The 18,731-nt window shown below is 34.4% G+C and overlaps 3 protein-coding genes across 3 annotated transcripts; 1 reads left to right on the top strand and 2 right to left on the bottom strand.

The window, feature by feature from the left end:
* The first annotated feature begins 617 nt into the window (after positions 1-617).
* On the top strand, positions 618-3,479 carry LOC145102292 (uncharacterized). The gene is made up of 4 exons (XM_079039676.1): positions 618-2,472; positions 2,558-2,809; positions 2,990-3,109; positions 3,298-3,479. Exons 1-4 carry the CDS (start codon positions 1,393-1,395, stop codon positions 3,343-3,345), a joined length of 1,500 nt encoding a protein of 499 aa, XP_078895802.1. The 5' UTR covers positions 618-1,392; the 3' UTR covers positions 3,346-3,479.
* Positions 3,480-10,594: 7,115 nt separating this feature from the next.
* LOC145102290 (pentatricopeptide repeat-containing protein At2g20710, mitochondrial-like) lies at positions 10,595-12,967 on the bottom strand. The gene is made up of 2 exons (XM_079039675.1): positions 12,520-12,967; positions 10,595-11,982 (listed from the first exon to the last, which is right to left on the bottom strand). Exons 1-2 carry the CDS (start codon positions 12,817-12,819, stop codon positions 10,816-10,818), a joined length of 1,467 nt encoding a protein of 488 aa, XP_078895801.1. The 5' UTR covers positions 12,820-12,967; the 3' UTR covers positions 10,595-10,815.
* A 1,448-nt stretch (positions 12,968-14,415) lies between these two features.
* Positions 14,416-16,125, bottom strand: LOC145102289 (E3 ubiquitin-protein ligase RMA1H1-like). The gene is made up of 2 exons (XM_079039674.1): positions 15,983-16,125; positions 14,416-15,178 (listed from the first exon to the last, which is right to left on the bottom strand). Exon 2 carries the CDS (start codon positions 15,144-15,146, stop codon positions 14,481-14,483), a length of 666 nt encoding a protein of 221 aa, XP_078895800.1. The 5' UTR covers positions 15,147-15,178; positions 15,983-16,125; the 3' UTR covers positions 14,416-14,480.
* Between the last annotated feature and the right edge of the window lie 2,606 nt (positions 16,126-18,731).

The raw sequence follows: 18,731 nt of genomic DNA, 5'->3' as shown, positions 1-18,731 counted from the left end.
TTTTGATACTCTGATTTAGGACGACTGTATTTGATTCACCAGAGATTTTTATGACTCGGTTTTTATAATATTGGATGTTTTCTCTATTTAAAAATGAATTTTTTTCGTGGTAAAAATCAGTGTGTTACGGTAAACACTTACACTTCCTTTACCTCATACACAAGAGATGTAGGAAAACAAGTAAAGAAAGACGACTCTATAGGACCCATATTGGCCGTTGATGAAGAAGTTAGCTTTTTGCAAAAAATTTGCATGTAAACAAAACACCGAAAGACAAAACTCATGTAAATAAAAGGCAAGTACGTTTGTTGTAGGGATGGCTCATTCTTATATTTTCTTTTTCCAAGCTAAAGCTTAGGGCCTCAATTCTAAAACGCCTATATTCTCAAAACTTAACCAGATATTAATATATCTTAAATCGGTTTGAATAAACTCTAAGGAAGCACTCTGCAAGTCAAGGTTGTCCAACGTATATTTGTTCATTTGTTGGTTTGCTATCTTTGTGCGTGTCACCAAATATATGGAATGCATACGCATGTTTCTTATGAAACAATAGAATCAATGCTTCATATATTTTCAAGGTTGATCTCTTACTATTTTAGTACGTTTCCCATGTCAAACACGTCCGCATCATCTACTCGTCATGTGTTTTCCTCATGACTCATGAGTTATCAACCCCCACCACATCGTAATCTCATCAAGGGCGAAGATTAGATACGTTCAAATTCCGAGGTCTTTAAAATCGGTCCAAAATATATTTCCTTACTTCTATTGCACAACACCGTCAAACATCCTTTCTCCGTTTCCTCGACTCGAATCGACTTTCCCTAAAATCTCAGTTTTCAGTTACGAATTCAATTCTTTTCAGTTTCTTCTGTTTCTCTCTCTCACACATAAACACAAAGGAAGACACACACTAAACAAGATCAGAGATGATGTCAATTGAAAGGATTTGTTCGCATGAAATTCTGTGTGGAGTTCAAGAAGAAGTTCTCACAACGATGGATCAAATAGCTCGAAGGTTTCCGAAAAATTCTATACAGAGTACGCCCCGATGTTGTAAATTTAGGGTAGTTTTCTTCTAAGTACAATCAGATAATCATCAGGAGTGACTTCTGGAATTTTTCGTCAATTTTATGTTTTAAATTTGGAAGATCGTATATCCTAATCGGTTTTATCGCTTTATGTTGCTAAAAACTCTTCTCTTTCTTAGTTGTAAGTAATCGTTAGGAGTTTCGGTGTTTGTTTGTCTGATAAACGAAGTGCCGTAATTGAAATCTGGTGTTGATGGTGGAATTATAGAATCCTAGGGTTTCGTATGTGCTCTTTCCTTTCTAAGTTTTGATAGTTCTGGTTGGCGTTGCTGTTTAAGCTTTTAGATAAGTAAATTGAATGGCGGGAAGTAGTAGTGCGTTAGGGTTCCCGAAGAGTCAATGCTGTAGCAGTTTAAGAGAACAGTTGGCGAGAACTACATTGCGAAATGTGAGATTAAAGGGTCACTCGTATGTGGAGCTTAGGGAAGATAACAAGAAGCCTATATTCTTCTGCGTTTTGTGTCTGTCTCCATGCCATAACGATTCAGTTCTGCATGATCATCTTCGCGGGCATCTCCATAAGAAGAACTACGAAGCTGCTAAGTCTACCTTGCTGAAAGAGAATCCTTGGCCTTTTAACGATGGGATGCTTTTCTTTCATACTCCATGTAATGAAAATAATCCCTCACTAACTTCAAACCCTAACTTAGGAAGTAATTTGCTGTTGAGTGAGAGTAATGAGAACAACAGTCTTGCCATTGTTGCCTCTAATGGAAGCCCAAGTTCAAGTGGAGACGAAGACAAAATGGATGTTGATGAAAATGGGTATCATTTGATTGTACCACAGGTTCTGCATAAAGATAGAGTTACTGATCTAGAAGTTAGATCAATTGGTCTTGGGAAAATTGGTGTTAGGTACTATCAAAAAGATGGAGTTAGAAAGGGAATCAGTAGAATCTGGTGTGAATGGATTGGGAATTGTCATCCTAATCAAGATGATACAATCCCACATCATGACTTTGCCATTCTGTCATTTTCATTTCACTATGACATGGGCAGAAGGAATGTGCTAGATGAAATGTTGTTTTTGCCTTCCTCAGAAGTAAACAAGGAGAACAGAGGAAAGAAGAGGAAGTCATTCTCTGATCCAGAAGATGTGAGTGAATCATTGAGCAATCAGTGTGAATCTTCAGGGGAAGAATACTTAGCTTCTGGTGACTCTAGCTCAAGAAAACTTGTAAAGTACAATGATAACTCGCTGAAATTGGGAATTATACCTAGCCGAAGTGTGAGGAAAGAGTTGAGAGTGCATCGACGTGTAGCTTCAGAAAGAGTGTGTGATATCTGTCAACATAAGATTCTTCTTGGTAAAGATGTGGCTACACTTCTCAACATGAAGACTGGTAGACTTGTTTGCAGCAGTAGAAACTTGAATGGGGTATGTTCAAACTTCAATATCTTCTCTTCACACTCGTTATGTGGCTGTGATTATAAATATGAAGCTTTTCTGTATAACTATGCAGGCGTTTCATGTATTTCACATTTCGTGCCTCGTTCACTGGGTACTTTTCTGTGATTATGAAGTCTATACAAAACAACTAGTAGTTGCTCCTAAAGTAAAGAAGCGAGGTAGAAGGAAGAAAGGTGTGAATATTACTGAAGCTGAAAAGGAGGAAAGAAAGCAAATTTATTGTGCATTTTGTCCAGAATGCCAGGGGACTGGTATAGACATTGATGGAGATGAGCTAGAGAAACCAACAGTCTCCTTATCTGAGGTTAGTAAAATTTCTAGTTTTCTTGATATAGTATTAAAATAATAGCTTCCAAACTATGGTGTGTTATTCTACATTATTTTCTTTTTCAAAACCTGGTAACCCTGAAAAGTGGCTTCTTTAAGGGATTAAAAAAAAATTATAATGGTTTTTGAACAACAGAAATTCCGTCCATTGTTTCAGATGTTCAGGTATAAAATGAAAGCAAGTGATGGACACAGAGAATATAGAAAATGTCCTGAAATGTTGCAAAATTGCTCAACAGGGTTTCATTTTCCTACTCAGTCTGAAGAAACAATGCAGGTTACACATTTTTGCTTTTGTAGTTTTCCTAATTTTATTAGGGCAAATTGCAATGAAATAGCAACGTTTTTTTTTTTACTCTTTTTGTCAATCTAGGAAATATACTTTTACTTATTTACCCATTACAGAAACATACTTCCAATTTGATAAATAATCATGTATGTATTATGTAATGTTGGTTATTTCAGGAAAACGTGTCACCATTGAAGATGCTTCGATTCTATCGTGCTGTTTGAGTAATAAGTAGTGGCTTCATTGTATGTATGTAGTTGTACATTGGAAAAACATATGAAGTAGGTCCTTGTAATTTGTAAATGTACATGTATATCATCTCAAGTATATGGTTCTTTGTTTGGGTTGTGGTTAATAATTTCTGTTTTTTTTGTATGCTTTTTTATTATATAACAAATTAATTGAACACAAGATGTTGAAACCTTGAGTACGTATTGTAATGAAGAACCAATTCATGGCTGTTGTATATATTTGCTTATCCATATATATATATATATATATATATATATATATATATATATATATATTTGTTTTGTTAGGGGTTAAAACACAAAGCTTTCACTTCTATAACCAGGTAGATTTTGCAAAATATAATTAATGTACTAAAAGGGAAAGAAAAAAAAGAAAAAAAAACATGTAATTCAGTAGATTTTTCAAATTGCAATGTTTGATAAGAAAAAAATTGGATTTACAATGTTGCATACAAAGAGTTTATAGTAAATTACTAAAATAAAAAAACTAAATGAAATTATATTGATACTTTTACATTTAGTCCCAAGAAAATTCAATCTTGAAAACTATAACCAGAAATGAAAGTATGCAATATTTTTTTTATAACATATATAAGTCCTGAATGTTTGCGTTGTCAAGCAATAGACTTATTAAGTGTTGTTAATGCAATCATCATATCTAACAAACAAATTTGCAAATGGTTGAAATTTTTTTGTCTACAACGAGCCAAATAGATATAACTTGAACTGTAAGTTAGAATACTAGGTTAGTGTTGTTAATGCAATCATCATATCTATAAAAATAAAGAATTCAAACTGAACAATAAATACCAAGTGATTAATTTTTATTATTCCTTCTAAGCTAAATCGGCAATGAATCCTTCTAAAATACTATCAATATAAATAAATAATCATCTAAAGTTAAATCTCAACGATTTGTAACATCCTTTGTCGATCGAAATGCGATTACTGGTTGTTGACCGACAAATTGAACGCGACTGCAAATGAAGAGAAGAAAATGAAGTCGCCGGCGATTGGATAAAAGAGTCGACGATGAGATTAGTAATGTCGGTAAGTGGTTTCCTGTACTTGTTTTTGTTGTTCTTCTTCAACGTCATCTTGGCACTAAGCTTGTTTTTGGAGATGGAGAAAAATGGAGGAATGTTCTCTTTATTATCATGGTATTGGCATAAAGAGTTCATTCCCTCCATCTTCTCGATTTCCAGAGTAGGAGAAACTTGACTGGAAGAGTTAATATATACGACTTAGATTTGGATTTGGAGGGATGAATTTGATATTGAAATTTTGGGGATTCGGACATTGGAGGAGGGAAAGGGAGAGTCTACATTTGGGTTTACGGAAAAACCAAAACTTGAAAAAGCTTTTCCGTAATTTTGGTTTGGGGGGCAAAATCAAATTGGCGCCTGCGGGCTGCTCTTTTCTCCTCCGTGTCATTAAAAAAAATGATTATTGTTTTAAAATAATAATAATAAAATTATTTGTTAGAAAAAAAAAACAATTATTCGTCATATGAATGAGGTCGCTTAACTTTTTCCTTTATTCCTTTTGATTAATTTTTAAGTAAATTACACGAATGGTCCCGATGGTTTGGGGTAATTTACATGTTTGATCCCTAACTTATTTTTTAATTCGGAAGGTCCTTATTGTTTGTTTTTGTTACGCGATTGGTCCATATTGTTTGTTTTTGTTACGCGTTTGGTTCTTATCTTACCTAAAAAAACTATTAACTAAATAAGAAAAATGTAAGAGTAGATAAGATAAGGTGAGGGAGTTGGGTTGGGGTGTGTTTATTTAAATAAATTAAAAAATCAATGACAAAACAATATTTTTTTTTAGGTAAGACAGAGACCAAACGCGTAAAAAAAATAAACAGTAGGAACCTTTCGAGTTAAAAAATTAATTGGGGACCAAACACATAAATTATCCTAAACCATAAGGACCATTCGTGTAATTTACTCTTAATTTTACTTCCAAAATGGTTTATTCGTTTATAAATTATAACCATTTCAACTTTGGTTAAATGTCAATTATATTAGTAAATAGTTTATAACCCGTGAAAATCACGATTATACAATTACTTAAACTTTCACATTAAAAAATCAAAAATATTAATCAATTATTTTAAATAAATTATTATTTAAAAGATTTTTTTAGTTATATAAAATTATAATCGTTGATTTAAATAAATATGTGAAGTTATATCACCTTATAATTTGTATTAATTTTATTTTATTTTTAATCTAATTTTATTAATTTAATATAATTAAAGTGACAAAATTTAAAATTTAAAATGGATAATCAATTATTAATTTAATGTAATTAGAGTGAGAAATTTAAAATTTAAAATGAATAATTAATAGGTTGACATGTATCATGATATGTGACATATAATATTAGTGGGAGTTGTAATAGTATAATACTTGTCAATAAGAATATAAAACTATTATTTTATTAAAATAGGAAGATAACATATGAAATTGCAACTCGTAATGCTACTAACACCTCAGATTATCATTTAAATTGTTAAAAAAATAATGGAATAACATGTGAAACGATTTTCAAAAGTACAGTAACTTAACTTAAGATTTTTTAGTTTCTACAAAACAACCACCAATTTCTTCATACACAGTGGAATTATTTTTTATATACTTAATATTTTTTATATTATTGTCTTAATTTTTTATTAATCAAATTTTTTTAAAGTTTTTTAAGGGATTTTCAAAATTCCAAGAACAAAATATTAGAAAAAATGTTTTAAATTTTGTAGAAATAAAAAATTGTTATTGTATCATTTTATGACAAATAATAATGCAATATGGCTCGTTTTTCTTTTGTTAACATGAAATAAATGACATTGAGAACAAAATGTAAATAATAACAAACAACAAGATTACGTTATTGATTTTTTTGGTATTACTTGTTTGCTTTATAGTTACATATTTAAATTAAACTTAAGGGAAATCTTCAAAAAAGTCCCAAACTTTTGGGAAAATTTACACTTTTGTCCCAACATTTTTTTTGAACAAAAAAACCCAAAAAACCGGATAAATTGAACATTTCGGCCCTATGTTACCGGTAACCTTCATTTAGCCGGTTAAATTGGCTTATGTGGCAAGGACTTGTTGAGGTGGTTGGTGAGTCATTTAATGGCCTTGTATTAAACTCTAAATATAGTGGAAAACTTCATTTGTGCCCTAGCAGACAACGATTGAAGCAGGAGCAGTGGAGGACCAAGACAAATGTCTTCTTCGTCTTCTTCATCTTCAATGAATCGTCCCAGAAAGAGGTGCTACTGTGGTGATCCTGTAGGAAGATGGACTTCATGGACTCCGTTAAACCCATGAAGAAGGTTTATAGGATGCCCAGATTACCAGAATGGACTCAAAGATTGCAAGTACTTTCGTTGGGTGGATCCTCCTCTACCAAGCCAGTGGTATGCAGATCTGTTATTAGTATTACACAACAATGTCAATTTAGAGAACCATCGAATGTTTGGGGAGTTTGGGCAAGAAAAATCAGTTGGGAACTTTTTTGGAGACGTTGTGGAACAACCAATAGCACAAGCAGTGGAAGGAGGAAGATGGAAATCATTGCTTTATTTCTCTGTGGTTTCTTTTGTGTTTTTGTTGGTTATGTTGATGGATTGGTAGGATAGAAAGTTGTTTTAATGTATTTTGGTTGTGTTTTTTTTTGTTATGATTAAGGGTTGTTAGTTTACTATGAATGTAGTATCTTGTGACTCATATGATTATGAATGATGTATCTAGTTTATGTATGAACTTTAAATGTGTTGATTGTAATCAACGAATGGAATCAAAGTATAACTGTAATAAGTTAATAATGGACTTAATACACAAACGAATCAATACATAATGGAGTCAATCATGCATGACTGGAATCATGCATGACCGGAATCAAGCATGACTGGAATCATGCATAACTAGTATCCATATAAGCAAACATTGTAAGCACAAGTAATGTATGCATGACTAGAATCTATAAAACAAGGAATCAATATAACCAAAGGGAACATAAACATTGTTAATCATAGAACATGTAGTAATATTAACCAAATCCAAACAAGTTTTATGGCAAGTTGTGTAAATGCCCAAAAACATGATCAAGGGGCCAAAGCCTATAGTTTATATGGATGTAAACAAAAGGGGCTATCAACAAAAAAGGCTATCAACAGTAGAGGCTTATCAACAAAAAAGGCTATCAACATTTGCCCAAACCCAAAAGTTTTATACATGTTCTTAACAAAAGTAGGGATTAGAAACACCCTAATCTAGACTAAGGGGGTTGGATGAACTCATCCCCTTTCCATTCTTGACAGCTACCACCTTTCGCAACTTGATATCTGTTATCCTTTCCGAAGGCTTCCTCCTCCTGACTTGATTCACTTTGCTCCTCTTTGTAGGCCTCCTTCTGACTTGATTCAATTGTTGTGTGCTAGGTATCTCTCTCTCACCATCCATCCTTTCCTCATTCATCATTACCTCACCCATCCCTGGCTCATCTATGCCATCATCCTCATTCATCCTTTCCTCATCTCCAAGTGCTTGATTTGTAGGGATTTCTTCAACTGTTATTTGGCTAGCAATTTCAACATCCTGTAACAAGCATAACAAAAAAGCCAGTTAACAAAATTTAACATCACAAAATGAATAATGAGAAAGCATACTTGTAACATAGCAACATCCACATCTTCAATTTGTTGTACTTCTGCTTCACTCAATCCACGACCTTCAATTTGTTGTAATTTTGCTTCACTGAGTCCAAGACAGTCCATGATCTCTTATGTAGTGTATAAAGATTTCCTTAGGTTGTCAATTGTTAAGCGTATATGATTGTGAAAATCTGGAGTTGCATCATTTTCACTATCAACATTTGGAATGGCAACAAGTTCAAGATCACATTTAGGAAACTCAGAAGTACCCTCCCCATATTCTGTTTGGACTCCTTCACTAGATCCCCTACAAGAGTTGACCTAGACTATTACATTGTCAAAAAATGCTTAGCCCTGAAACCTGGGCGTTACAGTCAACACACAATTTTAGTTAATGTGGGGATTCATACCTTTCACCAAGCATTGGTCTCATTTTGTTCCATTTCACCTTTGGATTGTGGGTGGAATACTCAAATTCCTCATCACTACCTTCCTCGTTACTACCTTCCAGATAATCTTCATCTGATTCTTCTTTAGTGATTCCAGTTTGAGCATCGTTTCCAGTTTGAGCATCATTTTCAGTTTGAGCATCATCTACTGCCTCGTAATCGTCTTCTTTACATAGAATATTGAGAAATTCGTCTTTGCATCGGGAAGCTTGTTTCTTTTTGAAGTACACATCCAGCTCCACATCTATTGTATCAAAATCATGGATGTCATCCATGATTTCAACTGCACGGGGGTAAAAAAACCCTAGTTTACTGAGGGGGAGGGAGAAAGTGAAATGAGAGGTAAGTTGTATTGTGTATGTATGTGTGTAAATGAGATTGATAAACCCACGTAAGCAACTCCTTGCCACATAAGCCAATTTAACTGATTAAATGAGGATTGCCGGTAATATAGGGCCAAAACGTTCGATTTACCCGGTTTCCTGGGTTTTTTTGTTCAAAAAAATATGTTGGGACAAAAGTGTAACTTTTCCCACACATTTGGGACTTTTTTGAAGATTTCCCTAAACTTAAATACAAGTAAAGTAATCCAAATTACCCTCTATTAGTTTTTTCTTCTATTTGTTTTATCATAGACAAAGCCATGTTTATAATGAGAGAATTTCGTATATATCCTTATTAAGCTTTAAAATATCATATTTGTCCAACCTAAAATCTAAATACCATATTTATCATTCTTAAATTTTAAAATATCATATTTACCCAAATTTATTTTTATTTATTTTTAAAACATTTTAGAATTTTTTTTATATTCTAAAATCATTATAACTTATTAATAAACAGTTTGACCATATTACCCTTCACTATTATGCAGTTCATCGTCGTCTACTAGATGTTCATAAATCTATGAAAGGATAAAAAGCAAACTTATCAAATACAATAAATTATACATGCGACAAGATAAAGAAGAAATACTTCAAATGCAATCATTTGCTCTGCAACATTCAATAATATTGCCTAGCTCTTCCATAGTAAAGGGAAATTTCCATTGTACAATTTTTAGGATTAAAAAGCTAACCTTTTATTATGGTATAGAATTTGAAATATAGAAATACACATCTATTCCATAGTAAAGCTTTTATATTTAAAGCAAAAGCATCCAAAAGCTTCACATATGACGTTTCTACGACGTGGGTCAAAGGCTACATACACCCGCGATTCATCCCATTAAAAAACTTAATTAGTTTAAAACTATAAAAAATTGCCACTAAATGTGTGAGATACTTATAGGACTCCTCCATCCATTAAAAATACTTGTTCCAGTTTTAGGGTTTAAAACATTGTATGCTAATAAAAGACTTTGACATAGGTATTGTTGTTTTCTACTCACAGCAATAATCACTCTTTTTTCAACTAAATTTCAATCAATACTACTAAATCAATGGAATAATCTAGAGCAATTTTTGTGTGGAAAATGATGAAAAATTAAGATGAATTGGTATACCTCGTTTAAAAAATTGAATGGCAGTCGGAGATGTGGAAGAATTAGAAATAAGGACTTTGAGTTGAATTCGAAGGGAGAATGGTCGATTTATAATAGGGCTAATATGGTCATTTTATTTATTTATATATTTAAAAAGATTCTAAAACGTAAATAACAAATTTAAAATATAAAAAAGCTATTTAAAAAATAGAACAGTGCAAATATGATATTTTAAAAGCTTATACAAATATAAATATGATATTTAGAAATTATGTTGGACAAATATAATATTTTGATATTTATAAAGAGTATATACAAAATTCTTCTAAACTTTAAACCGTATTTAATTTAAATAAAAAAATAAAGGCAAAACCATTTGTCCATGTGGTTTGTAAGAGTTAGCCCACTGAGGACAACTATGAAACCGGAGTTGGTTATTTGCCCCATATAAAAAAGACCTTTGATATTTTATTTTTGACTTTTTATATATACCTAATAATTTTTTTTAACAGAGGAGGTTTAACCATAACAATTAAGAGAAACTGATAGTGATGATAATAAGAAACGCAGTCCAACATAAGCTATGTTTATAGATACCATCCTAACCTTGCAACAAATGAATGTCTAGAAATAAATAACAACTTGCCAAAAATATAGTCAGTACACAAGAGTTGGTCCCTATCAAAAATGTCTTGTCTACAAATGCATGTCTTTTACATACACAAGAAATCAAAGAGTTCCCTATCTCACCATGTTCTAACTTTCTAGATTTGAAAAAGCTACGAGTCAACTACGAGTCAAAGTCCCGATCCCAAACACAGTACAACATGTTTTGTTCTGTCCTAGCCTTGACAATCAATAACAGATGTCCTCGACAATTTTTTCACTATATTCTCATAAACCTCTTCCGACAAATGCCCTTTCCGCTCAAGTAATCCAATCATTTCCTTAGCTTCATCGGCATTCCCATTCCGATCCAAGAACTCAAGAATCGAAGTTAAAGTAGCCGTATCCACACTCCATCCCTTATAACTCCCCAAAATCGATTTCCTCATCGCCTCAACCGCCTTTTCCATTCCACCATTTTTAACATAACCCATTGCCATCCGAGACCACGTGGAAGCATTCGGCTCATGTCCCCCCTTCACAAGCCTCTCCACCACCCCCTCCGCCTTTTCAAGCAACCCCTTCTTACAATAAACCGTAATAACAAGATTCGGGATTTGATAATCAAAGTACACACATCCCTTTTCCCACTCTTCATACAGCTTCGCCACGTCATCAGCACAATCCAACTTGGCAAGCGAACTCATCATACAAAGATACCCGTGATTATAAAACTTCCCCATATTTTTATAAACCTTCCATACGCGATAAACATCGGATTTTCGTCCGGCGGAAGCGTATAGAGTGAGTAGAATTTCATAAGCTATCTTTTTTTGACTTGGTCTTATTAAATACTCGGATTTCTTTAATAAAACAACCGCCTTTTCGATATTTTCTTGATCACCGGTTTTCAAGTAACCGTTTGCCACCGTTGTATACGCGTGCCATTCCATTTGGATCTCGGGGTCCGCTTCCATTTTTAGTAAAAGTTTTTCCATTTTTGGTATTTCTGAGGTTTTCGCGTACGCGTTTAATCGAATAGCGTACGTGAATTTATCGATAGGTATACCTTTTTGTTCCATTTCGTCCATTAAAAGGTCGAGTTTTTCGTATTGTAACATAGTGGAATACAATCCCATCATGACATTGTAGGTTAACGACTTTGAATAACCTAAATCCCGCATTATTTGAAAGGTGGATTCGGCTTTTTCCAATGATTTTGCTTCCTTATAGCAATTGAGAAGGGCGCCATAAACTTGCCAAACACGTAAATTATTTGGGATTTTATTGAAGTAGTCCTCGGCTTGCTTTAGACCGTAAACTTTTGATATTAAATCGAGCTCGACTGAAATACTTTTATGTGAAACATCGAGGTACGGTTTGTCGTTCATCCATTGGCAAATCTGTAAGAAGAATTACAGGAAACGACTTAATGGAAAAAGTCAGGGCAATTAAGATCAAATGATGGATTGCTTGTAATATCAAGATTGGTTTCTCCAATGATGTTTTTTATTATACTTAGAAAACTCTATCTAATTATAGCATAGCACTTCTAATTTTTTCTACTTATTTTCACTCCTAGGCCCTAAGTTGCTGCCTACAAACTGCATATAAACTATAGCCATGGTCTTAATCTGATTTGGAGGTTATTGATCAGTCTACTACTTTAGGTTTAAGGCCTTGAAAAATGGTCCACTACCAATTGATAGAGTAAGAACTGTGAACTTGTTACAAATCCTAGCTTGTGTAACAACTAACAAATGCCAAATGAAATGAATTGCAAGAATCAACCCTTCTAGACTAGCAAACAACAGTGTCAAAATTAACAGACATTACCCACCAAATTAATTTCCTAAAAAGCCAAATGAATTCCACAAAGAGGATCAAACCAAGCAAATACTTATAATGTCATGTTCACTGGTTCGAGAGATGAATATAACCTGGAGAGCGTGCTTGTAGCGGCTGAATTTCCGAAGCTGCTTAATAATCCGATGGAGATCTTCTTGGTCGATGGGTCTTCCTTCTACTACCCATTGGTCTAGAACCGGGACAATTGAAGGTTCTCGAAAACCGACGAGTCTGTGGTACAAAGTGGTAGCGGTAGCAGTTGAAGATGTACTGTTTACGTGATTAGGGGTTAGGGTTTGTGTGGAGTAACGCAAAACCCTAGACGAAGCGCAACAAAATTCATTCCATGAGGCTAAAGGAGGCGTGCGCAGTTTCTTCATTATCATCCTCATGACGGAGGAGCCACCGGAGCGTATTGTAGTTCAGACTTCAGATGCTTTTAGCCTTTACAGCACCGTATCTCGGCGAATTTTCGCGGCGGAACACCGCAAAGATGTAAATGTAGTTCGTATTTTCAAAATGGATGTCATTTCAAAATATTTGCTGCAAAAATAACATAAAATGACAATTTTTTTTTCAAGGTTTAAACATCAAAATTTCATTTCTCTTAAATAAACCATATGCAATTTTTAGCAAAAGTAAAACTAGGGGTGTCAATTGTTGGCACGACACAACAAAAATATACGAAACGAAACGAAATTGGGACGAAACTGAAATTCGAATTCATGTTCGTGTCGTGTTCGTGTTAAGTGTAAAAAACACGATGTCGTGTCATTTCGTGTTCGTGTTTAAAATTTGACACGATTAGGATTTATTTGTCGTGTTTTTTGTGTTATGTATGATTAAATATTAATTAAATAAATTAATTTTTTTATTATGTTATCTTTGTCGTGTCGTGTTTGTCGTTTTTTAATCGGTTCGTTTTCGTGTTAGTTAAAAAAAACACGACACGACATAACCTTGTCGTGTCGTGTCGTGTCAGACAAAAACACGACACGATGACCAGATTTGCCACCCCTAAGTAAAACCATGACCATTCTTACCTGATAGAGTTGGTCACACATGTAATCTTTGATGATATGGATTTTAATTACCGAGCTGACTTTTATTTTTATTTTATTTTCTTATCTAAAATCCATACACAAAGAAGTCGATGTCTTCCTTGTTTTGAAGTGTATTCCGAATTTCCAATCAATAGGGTGTGGTTTTGAAGCGTATTCCGATCAACCGGGTGTGGTTTACTGGTCTTTTCCATTCGATAATGATGAGGGTTTATGAGCTTCTTCCAAATCATGGCAAATGTTTCATACAATTGATCAATTGTGTACTCGAGTAATTTTCCAGTCGGTCTTTTGTATCTAATAAGTTGTATCAACTTAATCAAACCCAATATACCTATAAAATTCAAGATCATGGACATCTTTGAAAAAAAGATCGACCTATGCAGAAATTTTATGGATGTACGGATTAAACAATTGAAATGTTGTATGATTTAGTTTTATAATTATGTAAGTTAAATGGTCTATGTGTATGATCCGCAAGCAATTACAATTTTTTTTTTCAAGTGAATTGATCCTCCATTAGGAAATGTATATTACAAAAGAGACTTTTTTATGAAATGCATGAGTTGAGGAATAAGAAGCTTATGTCAAAGGAATTGGTGAAAATGAAACCAATAATGGCGTTTTTGCATATGTTTAATATTAGTAGTGTTGGTCATGATTTTTCTTTGTTCTGCCTTTAAGTAAAAAACTCCAACAACCTTAAGTTTGAGAAAACATACCTAATGACTACGGTTCTCCCAAATCGGCCATTTGCACATTTGTAACCACCTAACTATAATTTATTCATGTATATTTGTAAAAACACAATAACCGATTTAATCCTGTCAAAAATTTGCATAATTTTGTCACAAATTTGGGAGAATGATGGTCACAAATGTGCAAATGACCTATAATTGTGAATCACATATATGGTATTATGGTGTATTTAGTGAATGAACACATAACAAAATTTCAACTTTCTAGATACAATATGTCATGTTATGAAAAAATCAAAATAAGAGAAGACACAACATTACACAACATAACAAGAAAAAACAAATTCGGCCAAGCGACCTCTCATCTCGAACTATTTGCCTTCTTGCTCGTCGCGTACTAAGTCCAGCTAAACCATACGAATCTCCATACCCAAACAAAAAATCTCTCGAATTCCCAAAAATCCCATCGTACACCATTTCCCCAAACATTCCAGATATTGGGCTTGTTGGTAAAGTTACATTAGGTGCTTCTTGTTGAAAGCCATGAAAATTATGTTGCTGACATGGCATGACATGGACCCCACAACTAGGCATAGAGGGCCTATGCGGGATCTGGACAATTTTTTCTTGAGAATTAGGTTTTGCGGTCGAGGTAGAGACGTATAATGGAATTAGGGTTTTTTCAGATATTTCAGTTTTACATATGGGGCATAGTGGATTTGCTTTGTGTGAAAGATCAATCCATTTGTAGATACATGGCCAACAATAGAGATGTCCACAAAGTGTGACCACCGGATCATGAACCGTGTCTAAACAAATATTACAATCGAAATTATCTGACCGTTCATTTTCTGATTTATCAATGGAGTTAGATGAGTGATTCCATTTCTCAAGAGAGAATTCGTCATTGTTTTTGTTAATGTTGTTTTGAAGCACGGTTTCGTGGAGATACGATGCCATGTATATAAAGTTATGTTGAGCGGTTGAGGTGCCTGAAATAAATATAAAGATAACTTAGATTTATAATTTCTATCATTTTATACAATGTAGGGTTAAAAGATCAAATGTAACTTGATGTGTTTTCAGCAAGAAAAACTATTTGAACTTCTAAAATATAACATAGGAAAAAGTATCCGATAAAAAGTAGGGTTTAAAGATCAAATTTTATCTCGGATTCTGAAGCATCAGAAAACAACTTTTGCTTTGTATACATGATAGAAACTTGCATAAAGGGGGAACTCATGCTTGGCCCACATATTTTATATCCCACTATTGTGGTCAAATTTCTATCAAGTTGATAATGAGTTTGTCTTATTACTTTTAGTTGTTTAATTAAAGAAGTGTTCAAACAGACAAGGATTTGATCTTGAAGAAATAATTGGTTTAGGAGGATCATCAAAGGTAAACAACAAACAAATGGTGATTATATATTACATGATTACATAAATTTAAATAAATCCAAAAGCACTCTTTAAAATTGGTGAGAAAATCTTCAAAGCGGTGAAGAAGAGAAACTCGAGATAAAAACATTAACAGACAACATCTCCTTTGTTTCTTCAGTGGATCGAAGTAAAAAAAAATCTGAAACAAAATACTAAAACAGAAATAATACAAGTATTTATACATACTTTTCTAAGAATGTCCAAGACTACAAGTGATTATTGTGACTCGGAAAATAGGAGTCAAAAACAGAAATGCAGCAGCGATATATATTTCAACTTCATTTCAATTCCAATCTCTAATATATATAACATGCCTATCTATTTGAATTGCTATGAAATGAATCCAATACGTACCGAAAACTGGAGATTTGAGGGTCGTCTTTTAGATTGTAAACCTCTGAGAGATTCGAAGTGGCCGAGTGAAGCGGTGGAACGGCAGCTCCGTCGGAAGAGAGAGATGGAGATAGAGAGAAGACTTTGGTTAATTAGTTATATATATAGACTTAGACAATGAACACTATGTACGCGTATTTTAATAAGTATGTTATTTTATCCCCAAAAAATTAAATGAAAACTGAAAAAATTAAGTCCACCAAAAACAGTATTTTATTTATTACATTATTTAAAAATCAATTCAACTGTAACTCTATTATTTGATTTATATAATCAATCAATCAATCAAATACTTTTATAAACGATATGTTTTAGTTATTTTAATATGACAAAATTGCAAAAATGGTCCCTGTGGTTAGGGGTGCAAACGAGCCGAGCCGAGCCCGAGTCTGACCAGGTTCGGCTCGGGCTCATTTAAGTTATATGAGACTCGAGCTCGAGCTCGGCTCGATTCGATCTTTTTTTTACTGAGCTTGGCTCGAGCTCGTAAAGAGTTATACAAGCTCGGCTCGAGCTCAGACTCGACTCGTTTTTATCTGGCGTGCCTAAATAAGCTTAAGCTCGACTCGAGCTCGTTTACTAATACCCTAAATTCATAATTCCCCTAATATGTTTTTATTTTAATATATATAAATAATAATAAATAATATTATATAAAGGCTCGTTTAGGCTCGCGAGCCTAATCGAGCATTGTGACATAGACTTGAGCTCGAGCTCGTTTAAAATCGGTTTCGAGTCGAGCTTTTAACGATCCGATCTCGAGTAGCTCGCGAGTAGCTTGACTCGTTTGCACCCTTACCTGTGGTATGCAAAATTTTGGGGTTTTAGTCGAAACAATGACTTTTTTTGTTTCGTAGTCATTTTGGAGTGGTTTGTATGTGAAAATAGTCCCTCCGAAAACTGAAATGACTATAATACCCTTGGGGTATTTATTTTTCATTTTTCTTTCATTATTCTTAAAATTTAATATTTATTTATTTATTTTAACAATTAAAAAAATAAAAAAGGGCCCACCTCTCTCTCTCTCTCTCTCTCTCTCTCTCTCTCTCTCTAAAACCAGGTCCTGCCTTGAACACGAATGATCGGGGATGGACACGAACGAAACTAGTCAAAAAATCGAGGGCACCGGTGGGGGTCAAACAGATCTCGGCGAGGGGAGAAGGAGTTCGTCGAGACCGACGATTCCTCCTTGGCCTTATTGATTTCATCGTTGGCAGCCACATATCGAGGAAGGTGAAGTAATTGCAGTCGATGACAGTTTTGGTGTGGCCGGTAAATACCGAGGAGGGGAAAGGAGTCGATATCTATCGAGCTTTCCTTGGTCCTCTCATCTGTTCGCTGGCAACAATAAACCGGGAGAAACAAAACAACTGAAACTTTCGACATTTAGGGGTGTTTGGTAGCTCCAATCGACTAAAAAGAAGGAAGAAGGGGTAGGTTTTTGTTGGTGAACTGTGAATGAGAAAGGGAGGTGGAGGCGGTGGTCATCGTTTGTGGTGGTGAGGGAGGCTGCTCCAGCGGCTTCCCTTGGTTTCCTTCGTGCTGATCCAGTAGCGCACAAGCAGAAGAAAATCCGCAGAAGTAGCTGGGGGTGTTTGTGGTGGTGAGGGAGGCTGCTCCAGCTCTCTCTCTCTCTCTCTCTCTCTCTCTCTCTCTCTCTCTTCGTCATCACATATTCTTCATCTGTACACATTTCATATATATAAACACTAAAAATTTAGAAAACGCACACATAATGGACTTTCAACTTAAAGGCATACATATATCACCCAGATACTTCTGTGATTCCGATTCCAAAACCTTACATAATTTACCCTGTTTTGATTTCCCCCAAATCCATATAGACCCATCGATTCCGACAGTTGCAGAAACAACACCATATGCAAATAGAGCAACTTCTAGGGTTCTAATGGATTCAGATCTTCATAATCAACGGCAACAACAACATCAACATTAATTGCAACAGCAAGGGCAGGGGCAACAAACTATGAACTCTGGTTTGATGCGATACAGATCAACACCAAGTTCGTATTTCTCAAATTTGATAAACAGTGACATGTATGAAGACGAAGATGCTGACCCATTCTTCAACCCTCGGGCATAATACCCCGAAACGGAACACATTTTATCGAGATTCATCTCCGGGGATGGTGATAATTCAAGCTCTCATCAGAATATAGGTCAAATTCGGGGAAACGACCCCCCCCCCCCCCCCCCCCCCCCCAATTTATGGATCCTATAAAGCAAGAACGAGCGAGATCCATGGATCATTTTGGAACTGATGATGGCAGTGTACCAGATTTATCAAAGGGGTTTGAAAATCGAATGGCTTTCTCATCAGTTTCACATTCATCTTTGATACCATTGTCTCTTATCCCTGAAAACGAAGGCAAAACCATGGGAATGAGTGGTGCTTGTGTACACAACAATGGAGGTTTTGGTCCAGCTCATCCAATAGCTACTGGCTATGGCTTCCCTGGTAGTTCTTACAGAGCTTGGAGAAAGCGATCAAAGACACACCCTTCTAGGAGAGAGAGAGAGAGAGAGAGAGAGAGAGAGAGAGAGGTGGGCCCTTTTTTATTTTTTTAATATTAATTCAAACTATGGTTAGTTTGTTAATATCCCAATGTCTAATTAACATTAATAATAATTAAATATTTTTATTAAGCTCTACAATATGTTTGACATGCGAATTTTAGATTTTTTTTTT

This window comes from Lactuca serriola, chromosome 4 (assembly GCF_051521515.1).
Source record: "Lactuca serriola cultivar US96UC23 chromosome 4, Lser_US96UC23_V15, whole genome shotgun sequence".
NCBI classification, from domain to species: domain Eukaryota; kingdom Viridiplantae; phylum Streptophyta; class Magnoliopsida; order Asterales; family Asteraceae; genus Lactuca; species Lactuca serriola.
This window is presented reverse-complemented; position numbering and strand designations above follow the sequence as displayed.